Source organism: Xenopus tropicalis, chromosome 1 (genome assembly GCF_000004195.4).
Source record: "Xenopus tropicalis strain Nigerian chromosome 1, UCB_Xtro_10.0, whole genome shotgun sequence".
NCBI lineage: Eukaryota > Metazoa > Chordata > Amphibia > Anura > Pipidae > Xenopus > Xenopus tropicalis.
Window position 1 is genome coordinate 208,349,674 of NC_030677.2, and position 25,405 is coordinate 208,375,078.

At 44.7% G+C, this 25,405-nt stretch overlaps 1 protein-coding gene across 1 annotated transcript in view; it reads right to left on the reverse strand.

Annotated features, from left to right (window-relative positions):
* Positions 1-25,405, reverse strand: part of pik3c3 (phosphatidylinositol 3-kinase catalytic subunit type 3) — a 129,401-nt gene that overhangs the window by 81,107 nt on the left and 22,889 nt on the right. Inside the window, exons 6-10 of the mRNA XM_031894940.1 lie at positions 23,182-23,277; positions 9,606-9,677; positions 8,664-8,768; positions 7,772-7,864; positions 7,191-7,376 (exon numbers count right to left, since the gene is read on the reverse strand). Coding sequence (XP_031750800.1) covers positions 7,191-7,376; positions 7,772-7,864; positions 8,664-8,768; positions 9,606-9,677; positions 23,182-23,277 — 552 coding nt within the window. The remainder of the gene's footprint in view (positions 1-7,190; positions 7,377-7,771; positions 7,865-8,663; positions 8,769-9,605; positions 9,678-23,181; positions 23,278-25,405) is intronic.

A 25,405-nucleotide genomic window follows, 5' to 3' on the forward strand; every position in this document is an offset into this window, starting at 1 on the left:
GCTTTTTAACTAGTCTCAGCTCCATATGCTGCAGTGCTTTCCCTAGAACTAGAGGTCTACAGTTGGAACCAGAGTCTCTAAATGGTTTTTCTTTTTCCGACTTGTCTTGGTTCCTTACACCGCAGTTCTTTGCCTAGAACTGGAGGTCTACAGTTGGGACCCATGTCTCTAAATGGTGTCTTGCTTTTCAACTTGTCTCAGTTCCATACACTGCAGTTCTTTCCCTAGAACTGGAAGTCCAGAGTTGGGACCCATGTCTCTAAATGGTGTCTTGCTTTTCAACTTGTCTCAGTTCCATACACTGCAGTTCTTTCCCTAGAACTGGAAGTCCAGAGTTGGGACCCATGTCTCTAAATGGTGTCTTGCTTTTTATCTTGTCTCAGTTCCATACACTGCAGTTCTTTCCCTAGAACTGGAGATCCACAGTTGGGACCCAAGCCTCAACATGGTGTCTTGCTTTTTAACTAGTCTCAGCTCCATATGCTGCAGTTCTTTCCCTAGAACTAGAGGTCTACAGTTGGAACCAGAGTCTCTAAATGGTTTTTCTTTTTCCGACTTGTCTTGGTTCCTTACACCGCAGTTCTTTGCCTAGAACTGGAGGTCTACAGTTGGGACTCATGTCTCTAAATGGTGTCTTGTTTTTCAACTTGTCTCAGTTCCATACACTGCAGCTCTTTCCCTAGAACTGGAGGTCCCTATGTGTCAAATGGGTCTTGTTTTTCAACTTGTCTCAGTTCCATACACTACAGCGCTTTCCCTAGAACTGGAGGTCCCTATGTGTCAAATGGGTCTTGTTTTTCAACTTGTCTCAGTTCCATACACTACACCACTTTCCCTAGAACTGGAGGTCCACAGTTAGGACCCATGTCTCAATATGGTGTCTGGCTTTTCAGCTTGTCTCAGATCCATATGCTGCAGTTCTCTCTCTAGAACTGGAGGTCCCTATGTGTCAAATGGGTCTTGTTTTTCAACTTGTCTCAGTTCCATACGCTGCAGCTCTTTCCCTAGAACTGGAAGTCCACAGTTGGGGCACATGTCTCTAAATGGTGTCTTGCTTTTTAACTAGTCTCAGCTCCATATGCTGCAGTTCTTTCCCTAGAACTAGAGGTCTACAGTTGGAACCAGAGTCTCTAAATGGTTTTTCTTTTTCCGACTTGTCTTGGTTCCTTACACCGCAGTTCTTTGCCTAGAACTGGAGGTCTACAGTTGGGACTCATGTCTCTAAATGGTGTCTTGTTTTTCAACTTGTCTCAGTTCCATACACTGCAGCTCTTTCCCTAGAACTGGAGGTCCCTATGTGTCAAATGGGTCTTGTTTTTCAACTTGTCTCAGTTCCATACACTACAGCGCTTTCCCTAGAACTGGAGGTCCCTATGTGTCAAATGGGTCTTGTTTTTCAACTTGTCTCAGTTCCATACACTACACCACTTTCCCTAGAACTGGAGGTCCACAGTTAGGACCCATGTCTCAATATGGTGTCTGGCTTTTCAGCTTGTCTCAGATCCATATGCTGCAGTTCTCTCTCTAGAACTGGAGGTCCCTATGTGTCAAATGGGTCTTGTTTTTCAACTTGTCTCAGTTCCATACGCTGCAGCTCTTTCCCTAGAACTGGAAGTCCACAGTTGGGGCACATGTCTCTAAATGGTGTCTGGCTTTTAAACTGGTACAGCTCCACACATTGCAGTTCTCTCTCTAGAACTGGAGGTTCCTATGTGTCAAATGGGTCTTGTTTTTCAACTTGTCTCAGTTGGGACCCATGTCTCAATATGGTGTCTGGCATTTTCAACTTGTTCCATATGCTGCAGTTCTTCATCCGGACCGAAAGGTCCACAAGTGGGAAGTAGCACTCTAGACAAATCTTTTGGACTCAAAAGCACCTCTAATGTTCACTTGTTTGTATGTGGTATGGACCTTAACTATTTATAAGAATTACCAGGGCACTCAAGTTTAATAAACAATTAAAGATTTTGAAGCTTGTGTGACGGTAAATGCTGTTAAGGTTTGAATGTTGGGTATTGATTGAACCCCACCGGAGAGCACCAAGCGTTTTATATTAGGATGCGGTGTGCAGATAATTGAAAAGACAAACCATAAATGTCCCACTACAAGTTCAAGATAACCCTTGAACAAAGATAATTACCCATGATACTACTTGGCCATTGAACAGAAGACCAACTCTTCTTCACAAACAACTCTAGGTTCAAGTTCATTGCAAATACATAGGATATGTAGGGTACTAGTCTATGTCCTGAGGTAAAGCAGCACGTATGACTGGTGTAGAAACTAGTAGCCTACTGTACATGTTAAAATTAAGAGTTTTTCTCATGGCTATAACCTTGTATATTTATATAACCATAATATGTGCAACAATGAAGGCCAAGCTCTATTAAATGCTTTTAAAAACCCACAATACGCTATCGCTCCAGCAACAGGAGTGGTAATAAAACAAGGGCTCGAGTTATGTAGGAAGAAAGTGTTCAATCACAGGACGTCAATGTATCCTTGAATAAAATGAACGTGCATCACCTTATACGTGAGCAGGGAAATATCCATAACAAGTAGACACTTATGGATAAAGCTCCATTACATAAAGGGCATGTTTGCACTTAATTCATGCAAAGCGAGGCTGCTCGTACCCTTGTGTGAAGCATACGTAATAGTGATCTGATAATAACATTTCCACTCATATTAGCAACACACTTCATTGTACTGGTATGGGACTGAATGCTTACAAGCTTGGGGGGGTTGGGATAAAGGTGTATTGATGATAAGGTACTGACCAACATTTAGTAGACGTTAGTTAATAACATATACAGTGGTGTGAAAAACTATTTGCCCCCTTCCTGATTTCTTATTCTTTTGCATGTTTGTCACACTTAAATGTTTCTGCTCATCAAAAACCGTTAACTATTAGTCAAAGATAACATAATTGAACACAAAATGCAGTTTTTAAATGAAGGTTTACGTTATTAAGGGAGAAAAAAAACTCCAAATCTACATGGCCCTGTGTGAAAAAGTGATTGCCCCCCTTGTTAAAAAATAACTTAACTGTGGTTTATCAATTTCAATTTTCAATTTCAATATCAATTTCTGTAGTCACCCCCAGGCCTGATTACTGCCACACCTGTTTCAATCAAGAAATCACTTAAATAGGAGCTACCTGACACAGACAAGTAGACCAAAAGCACCTCAAAAGCTACACATCATGCCAAGATCCAAAGAAATTCAGGAACAAATGAGAACAAAAGTAATTGAGATCTATCAGTCTGGTAAAGGTTATAAAGCCATTTCTAAAGCTTTGGGACTCCAGCGAACCACAGTGAGAGCCATTATCCACAAATGGCAAAAACATGGAACAGTGGGGAACCTTCCCAGGAGTGGCCGGCCGACCAAAATTACCCCAAGAGCGCAGAGACAACTCATCCGAGAGGCCACAAAAGACCCCAGGACAACATCTAAAGAACTGCAGGCCTCACTTGCCTCAATTAAGGTCAGTGTTCACGACTCCACCATAAGAAAGAGACTGGGCAAAAACGGCCTGCATGGCAGATTTCCAAGGCGCAAACCACTTTTAAGCAAAAAGAACATTAAGGCTTGTCTCAATTTTGCTAAAAAACATCTCAATGATTGCCAAGACTTTTGAGAAAATACCTTGTGGACCGACAAGACAAAAGTTGAACTTTTTGGAAGGTGCATGTCCCGTTACATCTGGCGTAAAAGTAACACAGCATTTCAGAAAAAGAACATCATACCAACAGTAAAATATGGTGGTGGTAGTGTGATGGTCTGGGGTTGTTTTGCTGCTTCAGGACCTGGAAGGCTTGCTGTGATAGATGGAACCATGAATTCTACTGTCTACCAAAAAATCCTGAAGGAGAATGTCCGGCCATCTGTTCGTCAACTCAAGCTGAAGCGATCTTGGGTGCTGCAGCAGGACAATGACCCAAAACACACCAGCAAATCCACCTCTGAATGGCTGAAGAAAAACAAAATGAAGACTTTGGAGTGGCCTAGTCAAAGTCCTGACCTGAATCCTATTGAGATGTTGTGGCATGACCTTAAAAAGGCGGTTCATGCTAGAAAACCCTCAAATAAAGCTGAATTACAACAATTCTGCAAAGATGAGTGGGCCAAAATTCCTCCAGAGCGCTGTAAAAGACTCTTTGCAAGTTATCGCAAACGCTTGATTGCAGTTATTGCTGCTAAGGGTGGCCCAACCAGTTATTAGGTTCAGGGGGCAATTACTTTTTCACACAGGGCCATGTAGGTTTGGATTTTTTTTCTCCCTAAAAAATAAAAACCCTCATTTAAAAACTGCATTTTGTGTTTACTTGTGTTATCTTTGACTAATAGTTAAATGTGTTTGATGATCAGAAACATTTTGTGTGACAAACATGCAAAAGAATAAGAAATCAGGAAGGGGGCAAATAGTTTTTCACACCACTGTATTTCCAGCATGACTGTCTCTTAACGGAGGAACAGGGGCAGTATGCAGCTCTGGCTCCTTCTGAAAGCTCAGACTCAGGTACACTTTACTGCTGCGCTGCAAGTTGGAGTGATATCCCCCCCCCCTCATCCCCAGCAGACGATCAGCAGAACAATGGGAAGGGAGCAAGATAGCAAGTCCGGCTTGGGACTCCTCCAGTTACATGGGAGTAGGAGAAACAATAGGTTAGCTGAAAGCAGTTCTAATGTGTAGCGCCGGCTGAAAGCTCAGATTTAGGCACATTTGGGCAGGGCTCTCTTCACCTCTTGTATCGGTTACTGGTTGCTTTATATGTTACTCCTTGTAGATTGTAAGCTCTTTTGGGCAGGGCTCTCTTCACCTCCTGTATCGGTTATTGATTGCTTTAAATGTTACTCCTTGTAGATTGTAAGCTCTTTTGGGCAGGGCTCTCTTCCCCTCTTGTATCGGTTACCGATTGCTTTATATGTTACTCCTTGAAGAGAGCCCTGCCCAAAAGAGCTTACAATCTACAAGGAGTAACATATAAAGCAATCAGTAACCGATACAGGAGGTGAAGAGAGCCCTGCCCAAAAGAGCTTACAATCTACAAGAAGTAACATATAAAGCAATCAGTAACCGATACAGGAGGTGAAGAGAGCCCTGCCCAAAAGAGCTTACAATCTACACCTCCTGTATCGGTTACTGATTGCTTTATATGTTACTTCTTGTAGATTGTAAGCTCTTTTGGGCAGGGCTCTCTTCACCTCCTGTATCGGTTACTGATTGCTTTATATGTTACTCCTTGTAGATTGTAAGCTCTTTTGGGCAGGGCTCTCTTCCCCTCTTGTATCGGTTACTGATTGCTTTATATGTTACTCCTTGTAGATTGTAAGCTCTTTTGGGCAGGGCTCTTTTCCCCTCTTGTATCGGTTATTGGTTGCTTTATATGTTACTCCTTGTAGAGTGTAAGCTCTTTTGGGCAGGGCTCTCTTCACCTCTTGTATCGGTTACTGATTGCTTTATATGTTACTCCTTGTAGATTGTAAGCTCTTTTGGGCAGGGCTCTTTTCCCCTCTTGTATCGGTTACTGGTTGCTTTATATGTTACTCCTTGTAGATTGTAAGCTCTTTTGGGCAGGGCTCTTTTCCCCTCTTGTATCGGTTACTGATTGCTTTATATGTTACTCCTTGTAGAGTGTAAGCTCTTTTGGGCAGGGCTCTCTTCCCCTCCTGTATCGGTTATTGGTTGCTTTATATGTTACTCTGTATGCCCAATGTATGAAACCCACTTATTGTACAGCGCTGCGGGATATGTTGGCGCTTTATAAATAAACGATAATTATAATATGGGCAATAACCATGAACCTATGTGACTATCGAGATAAAAAAACTCATTTATGTTGAACATGGAAAATCTTTGGGAAACGCGCAGCCTCATTAAATTGTTGTTTTGTTTGTTCTTTCCCAAGTTTCGTCTCGGAATAACCTATTGGCCGCAGAGTGCCGCCGCGTCTCCCTAAGCGCTTCAGAGCTCGGAGGTTACGGCAGAACTGGGGAAGAGGATGAATAGGGAAATAGGGAGCCTGACCGGCCAGCTCTCAATCAATATATTGTTCAAACAAGTCAGGGAATTGTAATCAGATTATCAGACAGGGTCAGAATTGGACAAGTAATGCTCATTGTGCCGGCACAAAGCCACTCTAATTGCTTGACTAGTAACCCTCTAGGTGCCACAGCCCACTAGGCACAAGCAGAGCAAGGATGGTTACAACTTGCTCGCTATCAAGCCAACAGACATTCCAAATGGATTTTTTTTTTTTCTCTCACTTTTTCCGAATGGTCAAACTGAAACGATGTAACTAGGTGTGCCAATGGTGCGGATGATTATAGAGGGGGCCTGGAAGTGAGGTGTCTGATTGGCCAGGTACTGGCACTGGCTCGCAACCCACCGAGTGAGTAATCGGTTGGCCCCAACCCAGCCGACCCGCAGGTTTTGGCCCTGCCCGCACATCGTTATTAGATAGATACAATAGCTGCTCCCTAGTTGGAAAATGAAGGCAACGTAACCCAGGCAGCTTCATGGACTAACGTGCACGGCAACGCTGCCCCATAGGCTACTGCTCCAATCCCCTCAAATGTGCCCCTGCCATATACACAGGGACTATAGACAGATAGAGAAATAGATAGATGATAAACAGACGATAGATAGATAGATAGATAGATAGATAGATAGATAGATAGATGATAAACAGACGATAGATAGATAGATAGATAGATAGATAGATAGATAGATGATAAACAGACGATAGATAGATAGATAGATAGATAGATAAACAGACAATAGATAGATAGATAGATAGATAGATAGATAGATAGATGATAAACAGACAATAGATAGATGGATGGATAGATAGATAGATAGTAGACAGACGATGGACAGACAGACAGGTAGATGATAAACAGATGATAGATAGATAGATAGATAGATAGATAGATAGATACTTCGATCTTTAAAATGGAAACTGGATCTACACAGATAAAGCTGAGCACCCCTCTCTTGCTAATTCCTCGGAATGATACATAAACACTGTCTCCTACTTCTCCCTGTCCTGCTCCTCATTCTATATGGCTAACTGACAGCAATGTGATTGGTGCATATTCTAACCCAATCCTCTCACAGTCAGTGGCACATTATGGAACATGACGAGAGGGGTAGGGAGCAGTTGGACGCATTGGAGTCGTACCTCATCGTCGGCCTGCTGAAGCCTTGCCACGGCGTAGCGCCGCACCGTCGGATTGGTAAAATGGGAAGACAGGAGTTCCAGGGAATCTTCTACGTCCATGGGCTTCCACTTCCCCAGCAGCTCCAGGGCTTGCTTGGCTTCTTGCGGCAGGTCCCAGTTGACGCACTTAAGGAATTTCGTCAGAGCCTGTGATAGGGGAATAATTGATTACATTTCCCCCCGTATGCGGCAGCCAGTGGAAGGTTAAATGAAACATCTTGTAGGTAACCAATCACGTTGCAGGGTTTCATTCAAACGGCCCCCTAGGGACAGAACCCAATTTTGAGTAAAAATTTAGAGATTTATTCCCGTTCAGCTAATTTCTCTGTACATCAATTTCTTCTCAAGCAGCCACCTAGGCTGTTAATACTGCGCGTCTCTGCCTCGGGGCGGCCTGGGAGCCATTACAGGCAGCGGGTAAACGCAGATACTGGGAATGGATGTGTTACACGGACACATTCATTAAATGCGCTGCTACCGGGGAGGAAATATCAGATTTTTACATTTGTCAGCCCTGTGAGCTATAAAGTGACGGCACTTACCTTCTCCTGATTCGTCAGGTAGTGACGGAACTTCCACACCAGGTCCTGTTCCTCCGACGTCAGCTGCTTGGTGGGGGGGTAACTAACAATGATCTGAGGGTAGAAAGAAAATTAGGTGAGGGTATGAGTGTAGGTGGCAGTGTCTGACTGGGGTGTTTGGGGACCGCTGAGGCTGTCAACTCAGGGCACCCCACTCCAGTCACGAACCTTCCCCTCCCAAGGGTGCTGCACCTACTTGGATTAGCTGTGGCCCCCCTGCTGTCAGTGAGATGCAGACCTGGGAAGGGAGGGCAGGGGCCCCTGTGCTGTATGTTCTTTCCCTACTGCTCCTTTTCTCACTCAAGTCTAAGTCCCACTAGAGCCACACAGGGATTGGGTGAAGTTTGAACTTCCCCTCCAGCCCATCCAATCCCCATGCGGCTTTACTGGGACTTTCCTATTAGGGGAAAAACATGCAGGCTCCTCCCTCACTTCTGAAGTCTGTGGCTTACGGATGGGCCGGCTAATCAACTAAGTGCAGCACTGCTGGGCCCAGCTATCATCCAAAAACCTACCAGGCCTGAGACTGTTTTCCCCTATGAAGGCCCTGGGAGTGGGACTGGGTCCTCTGGGCCCACCGGGTTTTTCCCACCAACCCAGTCTGACACTGGTAGGTGGCACTTGGAATAATGTTAAGTAGAAACGACATAAGAGTAGAAGGATACATTCTATGACCGTCTAAGGCTAAATGAAGTAACCTGCTCCAGATACACATGGGAAATATCCCCTTAGCGCCCAAACCTGGGTGGCCTCTGCCTGCAAGGAGCTCATATAGAGGTATGGGTGCTTATTGATTATTTTAGCCATTTTTGTTCACTGAAAGCTCAGCTCTGCAGTAAAGCATGGAACTCACGTTCAGCTGGTCCCGCGTTGCCGCATTCGGCTTTAGATCGTGATCAGACGGGCCACTCCGGAGGCTCCTGGCAAGCTTGTGATGTTTACTCTCCACTAAATTTTCCTATGTAGCAGAAATGAAATCATAATGGCCTATGAAACAGTATCGCCATTATATATTTATTATCCTATGACTTTGCATTGGCACAACAGGAAGTAATGGCGGAACGTAAGGCCTATGGCACACGTGGCAGTTCTGGGACAGCTTATCCACCCTGCTGTTTACAACCTAGAAAGGTGCGTCAAAACCCCCAAAATGGTTTCTTACAGCCGCCCATTGCCAACACGGGGGGGATATTGCCAGATCCCTGCATTAGAGATATCTCCCTGTGTGCAACAGGCCTTAAGGTGGCCATACACGCCAAGATCCGCTTGCTTGGAACCATCTTCTCCCGATACCCCCACCTACGGGTGGGTGACATCGGGCTAACTCAGTTATTTGGCCCTGGGGCCTATCTATTTAGAACAACGGGTATAGTCGGTCGGTTCAGGGACCGCATCAACAAGCCAATGTGGTCCGCAATTCGACTAATTTTCAAACCTGCCCGATCGAGATCTGCCCAATTTCAGGCCAGATGTCGGTCAGGAAGGCCTGTCGGTAGTGCCCATACATGGGCAGATAAGCTGCCAGGTCGGTCTAAGGGACCCATATCAGCAGCTAGAATCGGCCCGTGCACGGCCACCTTTAGAGAACTAGGGAAATGCCAGTTCGACCCTAGGTGCATCCCTAAAATGAATTAAATTCCAATGTTTAGGGATAGAAGGCAACAGTGACTTTCCCTCTAAATTCCTAGGGAAATGAGGAAATCAATGTTCTATTTTGGTGAAATAGAACTACAGAACTAACAGAATATTAGAAAAGGCCTTAAAAATTGGATTTGGGCAAATGTTTGCCACTTACCATTGACATCTGAGGGTCCGGAACTCTAACAATCTCTGAGCTTGAGGAGATTGGAGTTGATTCGTCACCGTCCTGCAAGACAGAAAAGAAGATGATTAAATATATTAGGGCAGAACCAAGGCAGCAAATTACAGAAGTTCTTGAGAACATGAACAGAACTGAAGAAACGCCCCAACACCTCTATTATTTGCTTATCTGGCACTGTGCTATAAAGTCCAACCTTTGCTCAAGGCACGAGGATGGCAACCGAAGAAAGTAGCATATACAGTGGAGGAAATAATTATTTGACCCCTCACTGATTTTGTAAGTTTGTCCAATGACAAAGAAATGAAAAGTCTCAGAACAGTATCATTTCAATGGTAGGTTTATTTTAACAGTGGCAGATAGCACATCAAAAGGAAAATCGAAAAAATAACTTTAAATAAAAGATAGCAACTGATTTGCATTTCATTGAGTGAAATAAGTTTTTGAACCCCTACCAACCATTAAGAGTTCTGGCTCCCACAGAGTGGTTAGACACTTCTACTCAATTAGTCAACCTCATTAAGGACACCTGTCTTAACTAGTCACCTGTATAAAAGTCACCTGTCCACAGAATCAATCAATCAAGCAGACTCCAAACTCTCCAACATGGGAAAGACCAAAGAGCTGTCCAAGGATGTCAGAGACAAAATTGTAGACCTGCACAAGGCTGGAATGGGCTACAAAACCATTAGCAAGAAGCTGGGAGAGAAGGTGACAACTGTTGGTGCGATCGTTCGAAAATGGAAGGAGCACAAAATGACCATCAATCGACCTCGCTCTGAGGCTCCACGCAAGATCTCACCTCGTGGGGTGTCAATGATTCTGAGAAAGGTGAAAAAGCATCCTAGAACTACACGGGAGGAGTTAGTTAATGACCTCAAATTAGCAGGGACCACAGTCACCAAGAAAACCATTGGAAACACATTACACCGCAATGGATTAAAATCCTGCGGGCTCGCAAGGTCCCCCTGCTCAAGAAGGCACATGTGCAGGCCCGTCTGGAGTTTGCCAATGAACACCTGAATGATTCTGTGAGTGACTGGGAGAAGGTGCTGTGGTCTGATGAGACCAAAATAGAGCTCTTTGGCATTAACTCAACTCGCTGTGTTTGGAGGAAGAAAAATGCTGCCTATGACCCCCAAAACACCGTCCCCACCGTCAAGCATGGGCGTGGAAACATTTTGCTTTGGGGGTGTTTTTCTGCTAAGGACACAGGACAACTTATTCGCATTAACGGGAAAATGGACGGAGCCATGTATCGTGAAATCCTGAACGACAACCTCCTTCCCTCTGCCAGGAATCTGAAAATGGGTCGTGGATGGGTGTTCCAGCACGACAATGACCCAAAACATACAGCAAACGCAACAAAGGAGTGGCTCAAGAAGAAGCACATTAAGGTCATGGAGTGGCCTAGTCAGTCTCCGGACCTTAATCCAATAGAAAACCTATGGAGGGAGCTCAAGCTCAGAGTTGCACAGAGACAGCCTCGAAACCTTAGGGATTTAGAGATGATCTGCAAAGAGGAGTGGGACCAACATTCCTCCTAAAATGTGCGCAAACTTGCTCATCAATTACAAGAAACGTTTGACCTCTGTGCTTGCAAACAAGGGTTTTTCCACTAAGTATTTAGTCTTTTTTTGTTAGAGGGTTCAAAAACTTATTTCACTCAATGAAATGCAAATCAGTTGCTATCTTTTATTTAAAGTTATTTTTTCGATTTTCCTTTTGATGTGCTATCTGCCACTGTTAAAATAAACCTACCATTGAAATGATACTGTTCTGAGACTTTTCATTTCTTTGTCATTGGACAAACTTACAAAATCAGTGAGGGGTCAAATAATTATTTCCTCCACTGTAAATACAGGGGCATCACTACATGACCCATCTTTCCATCTAAAATTCCTGTTTCAAAGGAACATTTAAACTTCTACTGATTTGTACAAAACGTTTCTGGGGGAAAGTGGAAGATGGGAACAGAAAAAAAAGCAAGGATGGGAAGGTCGGTGGAAGAAAGCGGCTGTGGAAGAGGAATGAAGAGCAATGAAATGAAATGAGATGGGATTTTGGGGAAATGTGGATCTACAGATGGTTTAGGAGACAGAAGAAAATGGACAGTAGATGTGTCATCTTGAAGGTCAGTAATTGTAGAATTAAATGGAGTAGAGTAGACTCTCTCTCTCTATCCCACAATGCTATCTTGAATAACTTTGCTAAGTTGGATCCATAGCATTAATTATGGGGTAAAAGATCAGGATTAACTGCTTTTGTTTGGAGATGAAAGTTGGGATGCACCAAATTCATTTTGGGATTTGCCTGAATCTGAGCTTTTGGCAGGATTTAGATTTAGCTGGAACCAACAAAATCCCAACAAGAACCCTCAAAATAATGTGACTACAGACTGCAGATTATTTCTGGGATTGCCATAGTTTCTTTCAAACTAGAAGAAGATATGGGCCTCTTGGGGCAAGAGGGACCTTTGGTCATTTATCTTGGCCTGACAGAAGCTATAATGATCTATAATGTTCCCCAAATATTAGCCGCAGGTCCACTATTACTATGCCCTTTAGGCACCCTACATTATTAGACTGTAAGCATTAGAGGGAAGACACAGAAATATAGCACTTTGTCTTAAACTGCCCCCAGCTACTGAGCTGTGACAGTCAATGGCATTGGGTTTGGAGGAGAGCAAAGCCCCAATAGGCTATGAAACTGTGTGCATTTGTCTTTCAGCATCTCATGACTGCCCAACACCAGTCCTATGTCCAATCTGCTTAAAGGGGAACTCCACCCAAACACAACTTAAGTTTTCAGAAAAGTAAACATAATGTCAAGCAAAACCTGGATGTGTCACTATCTCTTAGATGTCCTACAACCCTTAAATGCCCTACATTTATAGCATGTGGAAATATTGGACAGGCATTGGACCCAGTCATAAGGACCCACGTGACACTTATTGTAAAAGGTACATGTCATTGATAATATGATTTATCTATGAATAATAAAGAAAATAAATAGGCACCTCTGGCCAATCTCGCCTTTATACCAGAGAACACTCAGGATTAATGGATCACAGACAAAGTTCTATGAAACTAACCCAAGGCAACAGATCAGACCCACAAAAAGAAAATCCCGCTGTCACTACGTCCCTGTAAGCAGACACATAGCTTCTTCTAACAAGGAGGAGCCCCTATATTCTCTCTTGTCTATGCCCTGACTAAAAGCCTTGTTGACCTTCCTATCATCAGTGCAATGTCTTCTCCTGGGAGTGGGACTTTTCTGGAATAAACTCAAGTTTTTGCATTTCCAGGCGCCAAGACTGAAGATTATATCCTTCCCTACCGACATGCAAGGGTCACTCAGGGAACAATCATGTTGCATTTGTGGTCAGCCAAGCATCTTCAGTGACCCTTCCAAGCAAGAGCTCAAAATGCGTCAGGCTATTATGTATTTATATATTTCTTGAACTTGCTTCTTCAAGCTGGTTTGGCAATATATCTTTGAATGCTTGACATTTTTTGCATTTCCAGGCACCAACGCCGGAGATTATAGCCTTCCCTACCGACATGCAAGCGTCACTGAGTGAACAATCACGTCACATTTGTGGTCAGCCAACCATCTTCAGTGACCCTTCCAAGCAAAAGCACGAAACGCGTCGGAGATATATCTTCAAATGCTTGACATTTTTTGCATGTCCAGGTGCCAACGCTGGAGATTATATCCTTCCCTACTGACACGCAAGTGTCACTGAGGGAACAATTACGTCACATCTGTGACCAGCCAACCATCTTCAGTGAGCCTTCCAAGCAAGCGCACGAAACGCGTCAGGCTATGATGTATTTATTTAACTCTTGAACTTGCTTCTTCAAAGCTGGTTTGGAGATATATCTTTGAATGCTTGACATATTTTGCATTTCCAATGCTGGAGATTATATTCTTCTCTACCAATATGCAAGCGCCACTGAGGGACCAATCAAGTCGTATTTGTGGAGAGCCAACCATCTTCAGTGAGCCTTCCAAGCAAGAGTTCGAAATGCATCAGGCCATTATGTATTTATATATTTCTAGAACTTCCTTCTTCAAAGCTGGTTTGGAGATTTATCTTTGAATGCTTGACATTTACGCTCCCTCTCCCTCAGTTGAAAGATCTGGGCAGTGCCCCTGAGCCACCCCCCCACTGACCTTGGTTTAGCCTATAGTTTGTACATATTCTCTATATAAGTTTATTTCTTTCACAGACATTTTAAAAGTCAGACAGAAACCAACATCTATCTCAGGCCTAAAAGACAATGTAAATATATAACTATCTCTGTGACTGCAAAATAACAGCAAATGAGACCATCCCTCCCCACCAAAAAAAATATCTGCACTAGTTAGACCTACCCAGAGGATACTTTGTACTCAGCTCAGCTCAATTTAAGGTCAGATTTGCAGAGCGTCTCAGGAAGGCGGCTTGTTTACAGAATATTGAGTAAAATAATACGGACCCAAGAGCTTCAGTAGCTAAACTAAAGCAAAGCACTCCGGCTGGAGACTCCTTCATGTAAATAGATGTGAGTTTGTGGAGCATCTCCAGAGCTTTGGGCTGAACCATATTCAAGATGTTGAATTGCCGGTGAGACTTGGGGCTTAATATTTATGCGCAAAGCAAGTTGGAAGCGTTGAACTGAAAGTCTCCCCTAGTTGCAATGAGCTGTGTATAATGAGCTGCTAAAGAGCGGAGCTCTGGAGCCACAATAGGAAAACAGTGTTTAGAGAGAGATGATGAATTTGCCATTACGACTGCCAAGCAAACATAGAGAATGTCTAATGTGTTATGGGGTTAGGAGTTAAACTCAGAAACAATGCAGCCTAATGAAAGAAAATATAATTCTCCGCAATTTCCCAACGTACATTGCAGGTTTTCAAAAATGTAAATGAAGCGTTATTGGCTTGTCCTTTTTTGCATTGCTGGTTGGGGCTGTTTGCCTTTAAATTAACTGTTAGGGGCACATTTACTTACCCACGAATCCAAATTGGAAAAATTCCGATTGGAAAACGAACATTATGTGATTTTTTTCGTATTTTTTGCGATTCTTTTCGTCGCCGTTACGATTTTTCGGAAATTGACGCAACTTTTTCGTAACCATAACGACTTGCGCGAAAAGTCGCAACTTTTTCGTAAGCATTACGACTTGCGTGAAAAGTCGCAATTTTTTTCGTATTGACGCCTCCCATAGGGCTCAATGGCACTCTGCAGCTCCAACCTGGCCCAAGGAAAGTCTCCCATAGGGCTCAATGGCACTCTGCAGCTCCAACCCGGCCCAAGGAAAGTCTCCCATAGGGCTCAATGGCACTCTGCAGCTCCAACCCGGCCCAAGGAAAGTCTCCCATAGGGCTCAATGGCACTCTGCAGCTCCAACCCGGCCCAAGGAAAGTCTCCCATAGGGCTCAATGGCACTCTGCAGCTCCAACCCGGCCCAAGGAAAGTCTCCCATAGGGCTCAATGGCACTCTGCAGCTCCAACCCGGCCCAAGGAAAGCCTCCCATAGGGCTCAATGGCACTCTGCAGCTCCAACCCGGCCCAAGAAAAGTCACCATACTGAAGCTTGAATGAATCCGAAACTTTCGTACACGGCGCGAAAGCTGCGAAAAAGTTGCGACAATTCGCGCAAATCGGAGCGCTACGAAAAAGTTGCAACATTTTGCGAAATATTCGGAATGGCTATGAAAAAGTCGCGAAAATTTTGCGAAAAATCGCAAAATACCGATCATTACGAAAAAAACGCATTCGGACGCCATTGGAACATTCGTGGGTAAGTAAATGTGAAATCGGTCTTCATTTTATATTATCTGTAGTCTTTTTTTTTTAGTTATTTCATTTTCAGTTCAGCAGCTCTCCAGTTTGGAGTTTCAGCAGTTATTTGACTGCTGAATAGGAGAGGGGCTGAATAGAAAAGAAAGTTAGAAAAAATAACAAAAACAATAAAACTGGAGCCTCACAGAGCAATGGTTTTTGGCTGCCGGGGTCAGTGACCCCCTTTCAAAAATTTCAAAGAATTGAAAGAAGGCGGCAAACAATTTAAAAAACCATAACAAATAAATAATGAAGACCAATTGAAAAGCTGGTAGGAATAGGATATTCTATACTAAATGTCCACCCCTTGAACTCCTCAATGGGCCCCACCACTGCTGTTCTATTCTTGTCCCATCATTCCTTGCTTTAACATCCCCCCAAGACCTGCATTACCATTAGGCAGTGGGGGCACTGTATAACCACATCTTTTATTTGCCTATGTTACCCCAAAAGGCACTGTGAGTCCCCCAAACACCTGCTTAGTCTGTAAATAAAGAGAAAGTCCAATGTGGGGGTTTCAGCTGACATGGGACACTAAGAAGGTTATATGGCCAAGGTCTTTCCCTTACCATATAGTCTATTGCCCCCAGGCACAACAACGTTACATGGTAAAAGAAAGCATTGGTTGCGACAATAATGAAAATATCTTGTGCTCTGTATTGCTGGTCTGTGTGAGTTCTGAAACCAATGAGAACATATTGAAACATACAAATTTAATGTCCCATACAGCTATAAGCACTAACTGAAATGCTGCTCTGAGTCCTCTATCAAAAGAAACACAGGATTTGTTATTTTTTTTTTCTTTTACATACACATGTTCTTCTGTGTTAGACTTCCTTCTCTCAGAAAAATCCTTCAGGGCAAAGTGCAAGTCTACTCAGTTTGCTCCTCTCTCCCCCTCCCTTCTCAACTCACTCCTCCTCCCATCTCAGCTCTCTCCAGTGTCGGACTGGCCCACCAGGATACCAGAAAAACTCCCAGTGGGCCCAGGGGTCAGTGGGCCCTCCTGCTCACCCAACCATTTGCCTTGTATGCCTATACCATGGCCATTACTCAATTCTACATGAGAAGGAACAGAAGAAATGGAGGAAAGGTTAGATAATAGTATGTAAAAAGAAGTAATTAAGAGACAAAAGAAAGTGAGTGAACAGAGAAGGTAAGAGTGGGCCTAAGGTCTAAAGTTTTCTGGTGGGCCCTTGGCACCCCAGTCCGACACTGGCTCTCTCCATCTCCCAACTGTGCTGTGTAATCTGAATTACCAGCTAGAGCTGCAGCACGGAAGCTACTAGACCAAGCTTAAATTAGACCAAGCTTAAATTAGACCAAGCTAAAATGGCAGCTGCTATCTTAAAGAAACAGAGGGAGCTTCTAGAGCTGTTTATTCAGGTATGGTAAAGCTTTCTGCTGAAATATAGTGTTCTAGCTTGCACTAATGCGGCAAATCTATTGGCAATAAAATGCCCAAATGACGTTTAAACCAAGTGATATAACTTGAAGTTAGGGATGCACCAAATCCAGGATTGGGTTTGGTATTCGTCATTTTTCGGCAGGGTTCGGATTCGGATTGAGTTCGGTATTCGGCCGAATCCTTTACAATGGATTCAGGTTTGGTTTGGTGCATCCCTACTTGAAGTACTGGGTTTATATGATTTTTTTTTTTTAGTATTTACTAAGCATTTGTTTAGTCTCTGTCAAGTTGATCCACACTGGTTCCCTGCCCAACAAGACTATGCATTAGACCTAGGAAATCGAAGGTGAAGGAAAAGGGACCTCTCGTCCCAGAAACACCCCACCTAATCCATTCGTTTGGCGAGCAAACTATTCGGCCCTGTGCGCTGGCAGCTGGTTTCTATTAAACACGAGCCTTTTGGTTCCAAAACCCAGAAGCAGATTTATCAGCTCATGCATGACAAGTAATCTTCCTGCGGACTATATGTCATCAGAGGTGGGCGACGAGGGAGCCTTTTGCAATTCAGCTCGACAAATTGGACAGGTGATCTTTTTACAGTTATTGAAAGCGTGACAAGTCCCGGCAGACAAATGTTACATTATTTGCAGAAGGAAAGGGAACGGGCCGAGAGCAGCCCATTAGAAAGTAGCTGCATTCGTCAAAGCTGGACACGTTCGGGAGTCGTGAAAAATCACATATCGAGGAGCTTTTTCTTCTCAGGCAACGAAGGGCACCGACTTCTGGGGGGTTCGTTTGACTTCAGCTCAACAAAGCAGCAAACTGGCAATCAGATGGCACATCAAAGCAGTGGAATTAAAGGGGTGGTTCAGCTTTAACGTTTAGTATGTTGTAGAATGGCCAATTCTAAGCAACTTTTCGGTTGGTCTTTATTATTTACATGGATGCACCGAATGCAAAATTTTGGGATTCGGCCAAAACCTCCAATCCTTCATAAAAGATTGGCTGAATAGCGAAACAAATCCATACCAGAGGCAAGGAATTATTCTTCTGAAAAAGCCCCAATCTTGGCCGAATTCCAAGCCGAATCCTGGATTTGGTGCATCGCTAATTATTTATAATTTTTGACTCTTTCCAGCTTGAAATGGGGGTCACTGACCCCGGCAGCCAAAAAACTATTGCCCTGTGAGGCTACAATTGCATTGTAGTTGCTACTTTTTATTGCTTATCTTTCTGTTCTGACCCTCTCCTAATCAGCAAATCCTTGGTTGCTATGGTTATTTGAACCCTAGCAACCAGATATCAGCTAAAATTCAAAACTGGAGAGTTGCTGAAGAAATAGTAGAATAATTAAAAAACCACGAATAATGAAAAATGAAGACCAATTGCAAACTGTCTCAGAATATTACTCTCTACATCAGGGGTGGGCAGACTTTTCCCATCGGCGATTGACCAATGACTCCTCCCCCAAGACGCAGCACACGTAGGCATTCACGCCGCACTTCTGCATCCCCCGGCTTCGTCGCGGTCCACCAGAAATCCACGGGGGATCGATTGGTGGACCGCGATCGACGTACTGGCCACCCCTGCTCTACATCATACTAAAAGTTAACTCAAAAGGTGAACTCAAAGGTTTTCAGCTTGATGTACATAAAGGTCAACAAATGTTAATTGCTTCTGCTTTTCAGGCGTCTAAGCTTTAATCGGATTATACCGCCGTATGGATGGCATATAGAAACGCTATAGGCAGGGGAATGCAGATCAGTTTGACACAATGCCAGAGAATGACAATGCAATACATGAGTGTCAGGGGCCTGCCGAGTGTCCACTGAACTAAACTCATGTTCCACCAGGTATACAAGGTCTTGGGGCAAGGGGGCTGTTTTAGGCACTTAGTCTAATGGCACATGGGGTGGTTTAGACCACTGATGTGAGTGTTTGGGGGAGATATGATCGCCAACACTCTGTGTGCATTATTAAGGGTGATTTTTATTAACAGCAGTGGCGGTCAAAGCTGCATCAAAAAAGTCCCGTACGATTTCTTAGCCCAATGCTGTCTGACAAGAGTAGGAACTAGGGTATATTAAATGATTTCAGCGTTAGGCTAGGATGGGCTTGTTTGGGTTCTTAAACGCTGTACTTTTAAGAAGCTCCAAAACGTGGTAAAGAACCCAAAAAAGCCCTACGTGACCTTGTCCTAAGGCAGTGGTTCCCAAACTGTGGGGCTGCCCCATTCTAGAGGGCCTAGAGCAGTTACAGTCTAGGCAAACTAGAGTAGTATTTGGGTAGAATGCTTCTAAGCCCTCTTAGTTACAGGTGCACCATCAGATGAATGTAATGGATATCTACCTGGCACTCCTACCTCTCAGTTGCCACAAAGGTCTTTAGGGGTCTCTTTTGAATCGCAAAGACCCTTTTCTTTCCAGCAGAGAAACATCCTGCTCCACCCAGCCCACCAAGCAGTGATACCACCTGGAACCTCTTACCCACACTTCTGCATCTTTGACAGCCTTCCCAAACCAAACTCAATAGACTCTGGAAATGATGTCACTAAACCAGAAGTGACGTCACATCATGGGTGGATTAGCTGAAGTTTTTCCTGCGGACCACCCACACAGTCGGGAGACAGGAGTTTCCCTATCAGATCCTGACCGCTTTGCTGGTATTGCAAGGGGGTGAGACTCTAATGCCCTACTACTGCAGGCTGTTATTGACATTTATGGAAACCAACTATCATTACGCACAGGGCAGCTTTCAGCCCAAACTATAGCAGAACTATAAAACAAAATAGGAATGCACCAAATCCATAATTTTTGGGTTTGGCTGAACCCCAAATCCCCCAAACACCAGAGTCTAAATCCTAATTTGTATTTGGAAATTATGAAGCGGAAGGGCTAAATGGAAGATCTCGCTTCAATTTTATTTTACTTCTGTGTTCATGTAACGAAAAGTCATGTGATTTTAAGGATTCGGCTCGGCCAAACACTTAGGGGCCCATTCATTAAAGAACAAATGTTGGGTGTATAAAATCACGATTAGAAAAAATTAGGAGTAACCACGATAATTTCTAATGTTCGAAAATTCTTTTCTCGGTTGTACGAAAATATTGTGGTTGCGTTCCGAAAGTCACAAAATGTTTAGATCCGAACGTTCGGAAACGGCGCAAAAACCTTTCTGGCTTTGAAACCTTCTGTGCATGATTTTGGAAGCCTCCCATAGGGCTCAATGGCACTCTGCAGCTCCAACCCGGCCAAAGGAAAGTCTCCCATAGGGCTCAATGGCACTCTGCAGCTCCAACCCGGCCCAAGGAAAGCCTCCCATAGGGCTCAATGGCACTCTGCAGCTCCAACCCGGCCCAAGGAAAGTCTCCCATAGGGCTCAATGGCACTCTGCAGCTCCAACCCGGCCCAAGGAAAGTCTCCCATAGGGCTCAATGGCACTCTGCAGCTCCAACCCGGCCCAAGGAAAGTCCCCCATAGGGCTCAATGGCACTCTGCAGCTCCAACCCGGCCCAAGGAAAGTCTCTCATAGGGCTCAATGGCACTCTGCAGCTCCAACCCGGCCCAAGGAAAGTCTCCCATAGGGCTCAATGGCACTCTGCAGCTCCAACCCGGCCCAAGGAAAGTCTCCCATAGGGCTCAATGGCACTCTGCAGCTCAAACCCGGCCCAAGGAAAGTCTCCCATAGGGCTCAATGGCACTCTGCAGCTCCAACCCGGCCCAAGGAAAGTCTCCCATAGGGCTCAATGGCACTCTGCAGCTCCAACCCGGCCCAAGCAATGTCACCATACTGAAGCTTGAATGAATTCCGAAATGGTCGTAGTCGTGAAAAATACGACTTTTTCGGGGAAGTTAATGAAAAACACAAAAAAGTTGTGGAATGCTGACAATATTATCGTGGTCATTACGAAAAGTTCTATAAATTAGAAAAAAAAAATGATTTTTTTCTCAAAAAAAAATTTTTGCTTGAATGAATGAGCCCCTTGGATTTGGCTGAATCTTTGCCAAATACAGAACCAAATCCTGGATTTGGTGCACCCCTAGAACAAAAACAACTTATTTTTCAATAGCTCATTTGTAGCCAACAAAATAAATTGCCAGTAAAATAACTGCACTTGATTACTGCCCCTTTAGTGAATCCAAAGGGATACACGGGTATTAAAGAAAGTACAGAATAATTGAAGCAACAAGGCTGAACATCTACTTTGAATGAAAGACTTGATGAATAAAGGGTCCCTTTTATTTGGGAAGTGGAATTGCAATGACAAAGGCGGCAGGGTGCGGTTACTGAGGTTTGTGAATGTGAGTTTGATAGGTTGTCCAAAGGGGGAGGAGGGAATGGAAAGTTTAACCCTTTGAGCTTCTCCCAAACCCCCAAGTGGCTGGCACGGCTCTCTATGCAGAAGGCAGCGCTCAATCTGCTCTGGATTCCAGGCACATCCGCACCGACGAGAGGAATCATCACTTATCTTCCACTATCTTAAGTGAAGCATTGGGCAAAATGAATTCCTGTCTAGCGTGACAGTATCAAATGAGAAAAAAAAGCAGCCTTTTCCCTGGCAATGTGTTCTGTTCTATCAAAGGGCTTTTACTTGTCCAGATATGCCGTGGGAGAGCTGTGCAATAAAGTGCCCGGCTTTCCTGACACACACAGACGGAAGGGTTTGTTTAAAGGGGACGTCGAGTTTTTTGCAAAGTTCTATAAACACGAGTGCGAAGGGCTAGAATGGCCCAAACTGAGGGTGCTCCTAGCACCATCCCACCAGTGCCCAAGCTCCTGTCCAACCTGCTCCGACAAACTGCCGCTACGGAATCCTGGCACAGCCTGGTGTTGGTGGTAAATTCAGGGTAGGCCTAATCCTGCGCTTAAGGGCAAATGCCCATACCTGGTGCACTCTTACCTTCCAGTTTGTGCCTGTATGTTACCCAACCACTTAGATTGTAAGCTCTACGGGGCAGGGACCTCTTCCTACTGTGTCTCATACCCCATGCCACTTACTCCCTGTGTATTTATATTTATTTTATTTATTTATTATAACACTTGTCCTCCCTGTGTGTAATTGTGTATATTGTAAGATTGTACAGCACTGCGTACCCTTGTGGCACTTTATAAATAAAGTTATACATACACACATACACACATACATACATACATACTAACTGGCATCATATGAACCAGAGCCGAATGCCATTATAGACGCCATATTCTGGAAGTCATGCCACCCCGAGTGCAAAAACTGCTGATACAACTCCTTTTCAATTTACCAAAGTGGGGACTTCTTTGTGTCCATGTAAGTTTAACGTGTGCAAAGTGGAGCAGATTCTGTTAAGTCGGTGCCGACTATTCTGCTTGGGTTCTGGAAAGGAACACTACATTGTGGCTAAACAACAACCATTATACTTTGAGCACTGCGCTGTTTGTAAACGAGCCCCCTGTTGGAAAAAGGACCCGCACCATCTATGGCACGATGTGGCATTGGATACCAGTGGTTTTACCTTCGGATGAGACGGGTTCGAGCCGACCTCGGCACAAAATTTGTGGTTGGTTTGGGTCAAGAGCTTCCGTGACCTTATACAGCTGGTTTCCAGCTCTCTGATTAATAGGCGCGCACCCGCCCCTTTTGTGACATCATCAGTGGGCAGGTCAGGCGTGGGTGTATAAATAGAGGGGACTAGCCGGGTCAGGAGGGTTCGGCCTGGGAGCAGGCAGGTTTAGGGTCGGGTGCGGATCGAGTCGACCTGCACATGACTAGGGGCCTCTATTTACCTGCACCTCTGGTGGGGGAAGCAATTTTCGGGTAGCCAATAAGGTGGCTCAAAAAAAAACAAAAAACAAAAAGAAAACTGTGAATATGCAGAGAGTGTATGTTTTTTGCAGACACACACACACATATATATATATATATATATATATATATATATATATATAATACGTGCCATTGGAGGGGAGACGTTTCGCAGAAAAGGAAGGTCTGACGAGCACAGAAATGAGCCTGGAATTCGTTTTCCCACCCAAACGGATTCTGTGCCGGTATAACGGAGACTAAATAGACTTCCAACAATAGCTTGTAGAGAGAGGAAGGTCTGAGCTTGCAGCCAATGAGAGCAGTGTTCCCAGCTGATGTGTCAATGCCCCCCCCCCCCCCCCCCCAAATTATAGCCATATTTCTATGAACTTCCTGTCTTTATATAATGTATTCAGATGTATGGAGATAAAGGTTGGGCTTGTGCGAGTTCTGGGGGAAAGGGGTGGAGCTTGTTTCCTTCTAGTCACTGCATTTTCTGTGCATGTAGCGAGCGGGAACCACCCACCTTCTCATAGTAAACGATGCCGTACTCCTTCTCATCGCTTTTCACACAGGGAAACTCCACCATCAGGTACATAAAGTTAGAACTGCGCTTCTCACTCTAGAACGAAAAGGCAAAAGATCAAAGAATTGCAAATACAAAAAGACAATTAGTAAGTGTCCAGGAACCCCTCCTACTTAGCCTTTTGCCTTCAGCTCCCCCATTTTGCCTGATGATTTTGCTCTCCCTTTTTAAAGGAGACATATCCAATAAAAATTAAGAATGTACCAGGGAATTATACTCCTCTGGATATAGAAGGAGTGTGCTTAAAAAAGTTGTGTTTCAGACTGATTTATTGAGAAATTCCACCAAAACCCCACTAGCCCCGCCCATCTGTTCCACTTCGTGCTGGCTGAATTCTCTGGATGAGCTGGGGAGCTGGCGGCACTCCGTACACTGCCCTGTAGGATAGGAACCAATCAGAAGCTAGGCTGACCTGATAGGGAACTGAAGCCTGCCCGCGCCTACCGCTGCCTGCCCGCGCCTACCGCTGCCTGCCCGCGCCTACCGCTGCCTGCCCGCGCCTACCGCTGCCTGCCCGCGCCTACCGCTGCCTGCCCGCGCCTACCTCTGCCTGCCCGCGCCTACCTCTGCCTGCCCGCGCCTACCACTGCCTGCCCGCGCCTACCACTGCCTGCCCGCGCCTACCTCTGCCTGCCAAAGCCTACCCCTGCCTGCCAAAGCCTACCCCTGCCTGCCAAAGCCTACCCCTGCCTGCCAAAGCCTACCCCTGCCTGCCCGCGCCTACCACTGCCTGCCCGCGCCTACCTCTGCCTGCCCGCGCCTACCGCTGCCTGCCCGCGCCTACCGCTGCCTGCCCGCGCCTACCGCTGCCTGCCCGCGCCTACCTCTGCCTGCCCGCGCCTACCACTGCCTGCCCGCGCTTAGTACTTGGTTCTAAGCATGGGCAAGCAGTACTAAGCATGGGCAAGCAGTACTAAGCATGGGCAAGCAGTACTAACCAGCATAATCAAACATGACTGTTAGAGAGGGAAAACACATATCACATAAATCATGTGTTTGGAAGCCCATTTCTTTCGGACATCCAATATCAAATATTATTCCTGGTATGAGAAGATTTAGAAGAGGAATGCTATACCCTCCCCCCTGGCCCCTTGGGGGTCATTAAGATGGAAAGATTACTTGGAAGCAAAGCCATGATGCAGTAAGGCAAGATTCTTGGAAATGAAGGGCCACGGGGACTGGAAACTGATCCTACTGCATCTCCTTATGCCTCTATATCATAAACAGGGGTGAGAGGTTAACGGGCCCTTCCAGATAAACCTTGAAGTCTGCATTAACCAAATGGGATTTGGAAGCCGCTGCTCCCAATCGGTGCCATCTGTAGGCTGCTCGCTGGGAACGGATTCATAATACACTTGCCAAATAATCAATTCTGGGTCATCCAGTTATTATTTATCTTTTAAGGAGAACCAAAGCCCAACAGGGAAGATCGGTGCTTTAGGATTTAGTTTTCCCCAACTACCACCTGTGCGTCAAAGGCAACAGTTTGTCTCCTATTGGCCAATTGAACAGCACTTCACAGATCATATCTTACAGCTGATTGGTTGCTAAGCATTACAAGACCAGGATAGTAGTGGTATAACCCTGTTGCAGGTATTGGGTAAAAGCACACAGGAAGGGCCTGTTTATTCAGTTATTATTAGGGATGCAATGTATCCAGGAATAGGCTTGGGATAAGGCCATATTTTTTGCAGTATTTGCAGATACCATTTTCATAAAAATATACTTTTTTAGTAGTATGTGCCTTTGGGTAATCCTAAATAGGAAACTGCCATTTTAAGTACTAAGCCCCACCCCCTGGGATCTTAGGAGTCACTGTGCACACAAACAAGCCAAGGCACACATACATGCTAGGCCCCATCAGCCAATGAATGGGCAGAGTTCTGCCTTTTGCTCCCACACTACTTCCTGTTACAGTTAGAGCTGCATCACTTCCTGTCAGCTGATCTCTGAGGGAGCACACAGCCCATCACTAAATGGCGGCTCAAGGGAAAGGATGTAAAAGAGCAATATTTACTGATATATATATTCCAGTTTAATAGGCCACTTAACATAATATAAACGGTCTGTTGGTTACATATTCATTCTGGGGGTGTAGTTTCCCTTTAAACATGGGTTTAGTGCATTCCTAGTCATTATGGAACCTTCCTCCAGCAATGAATAT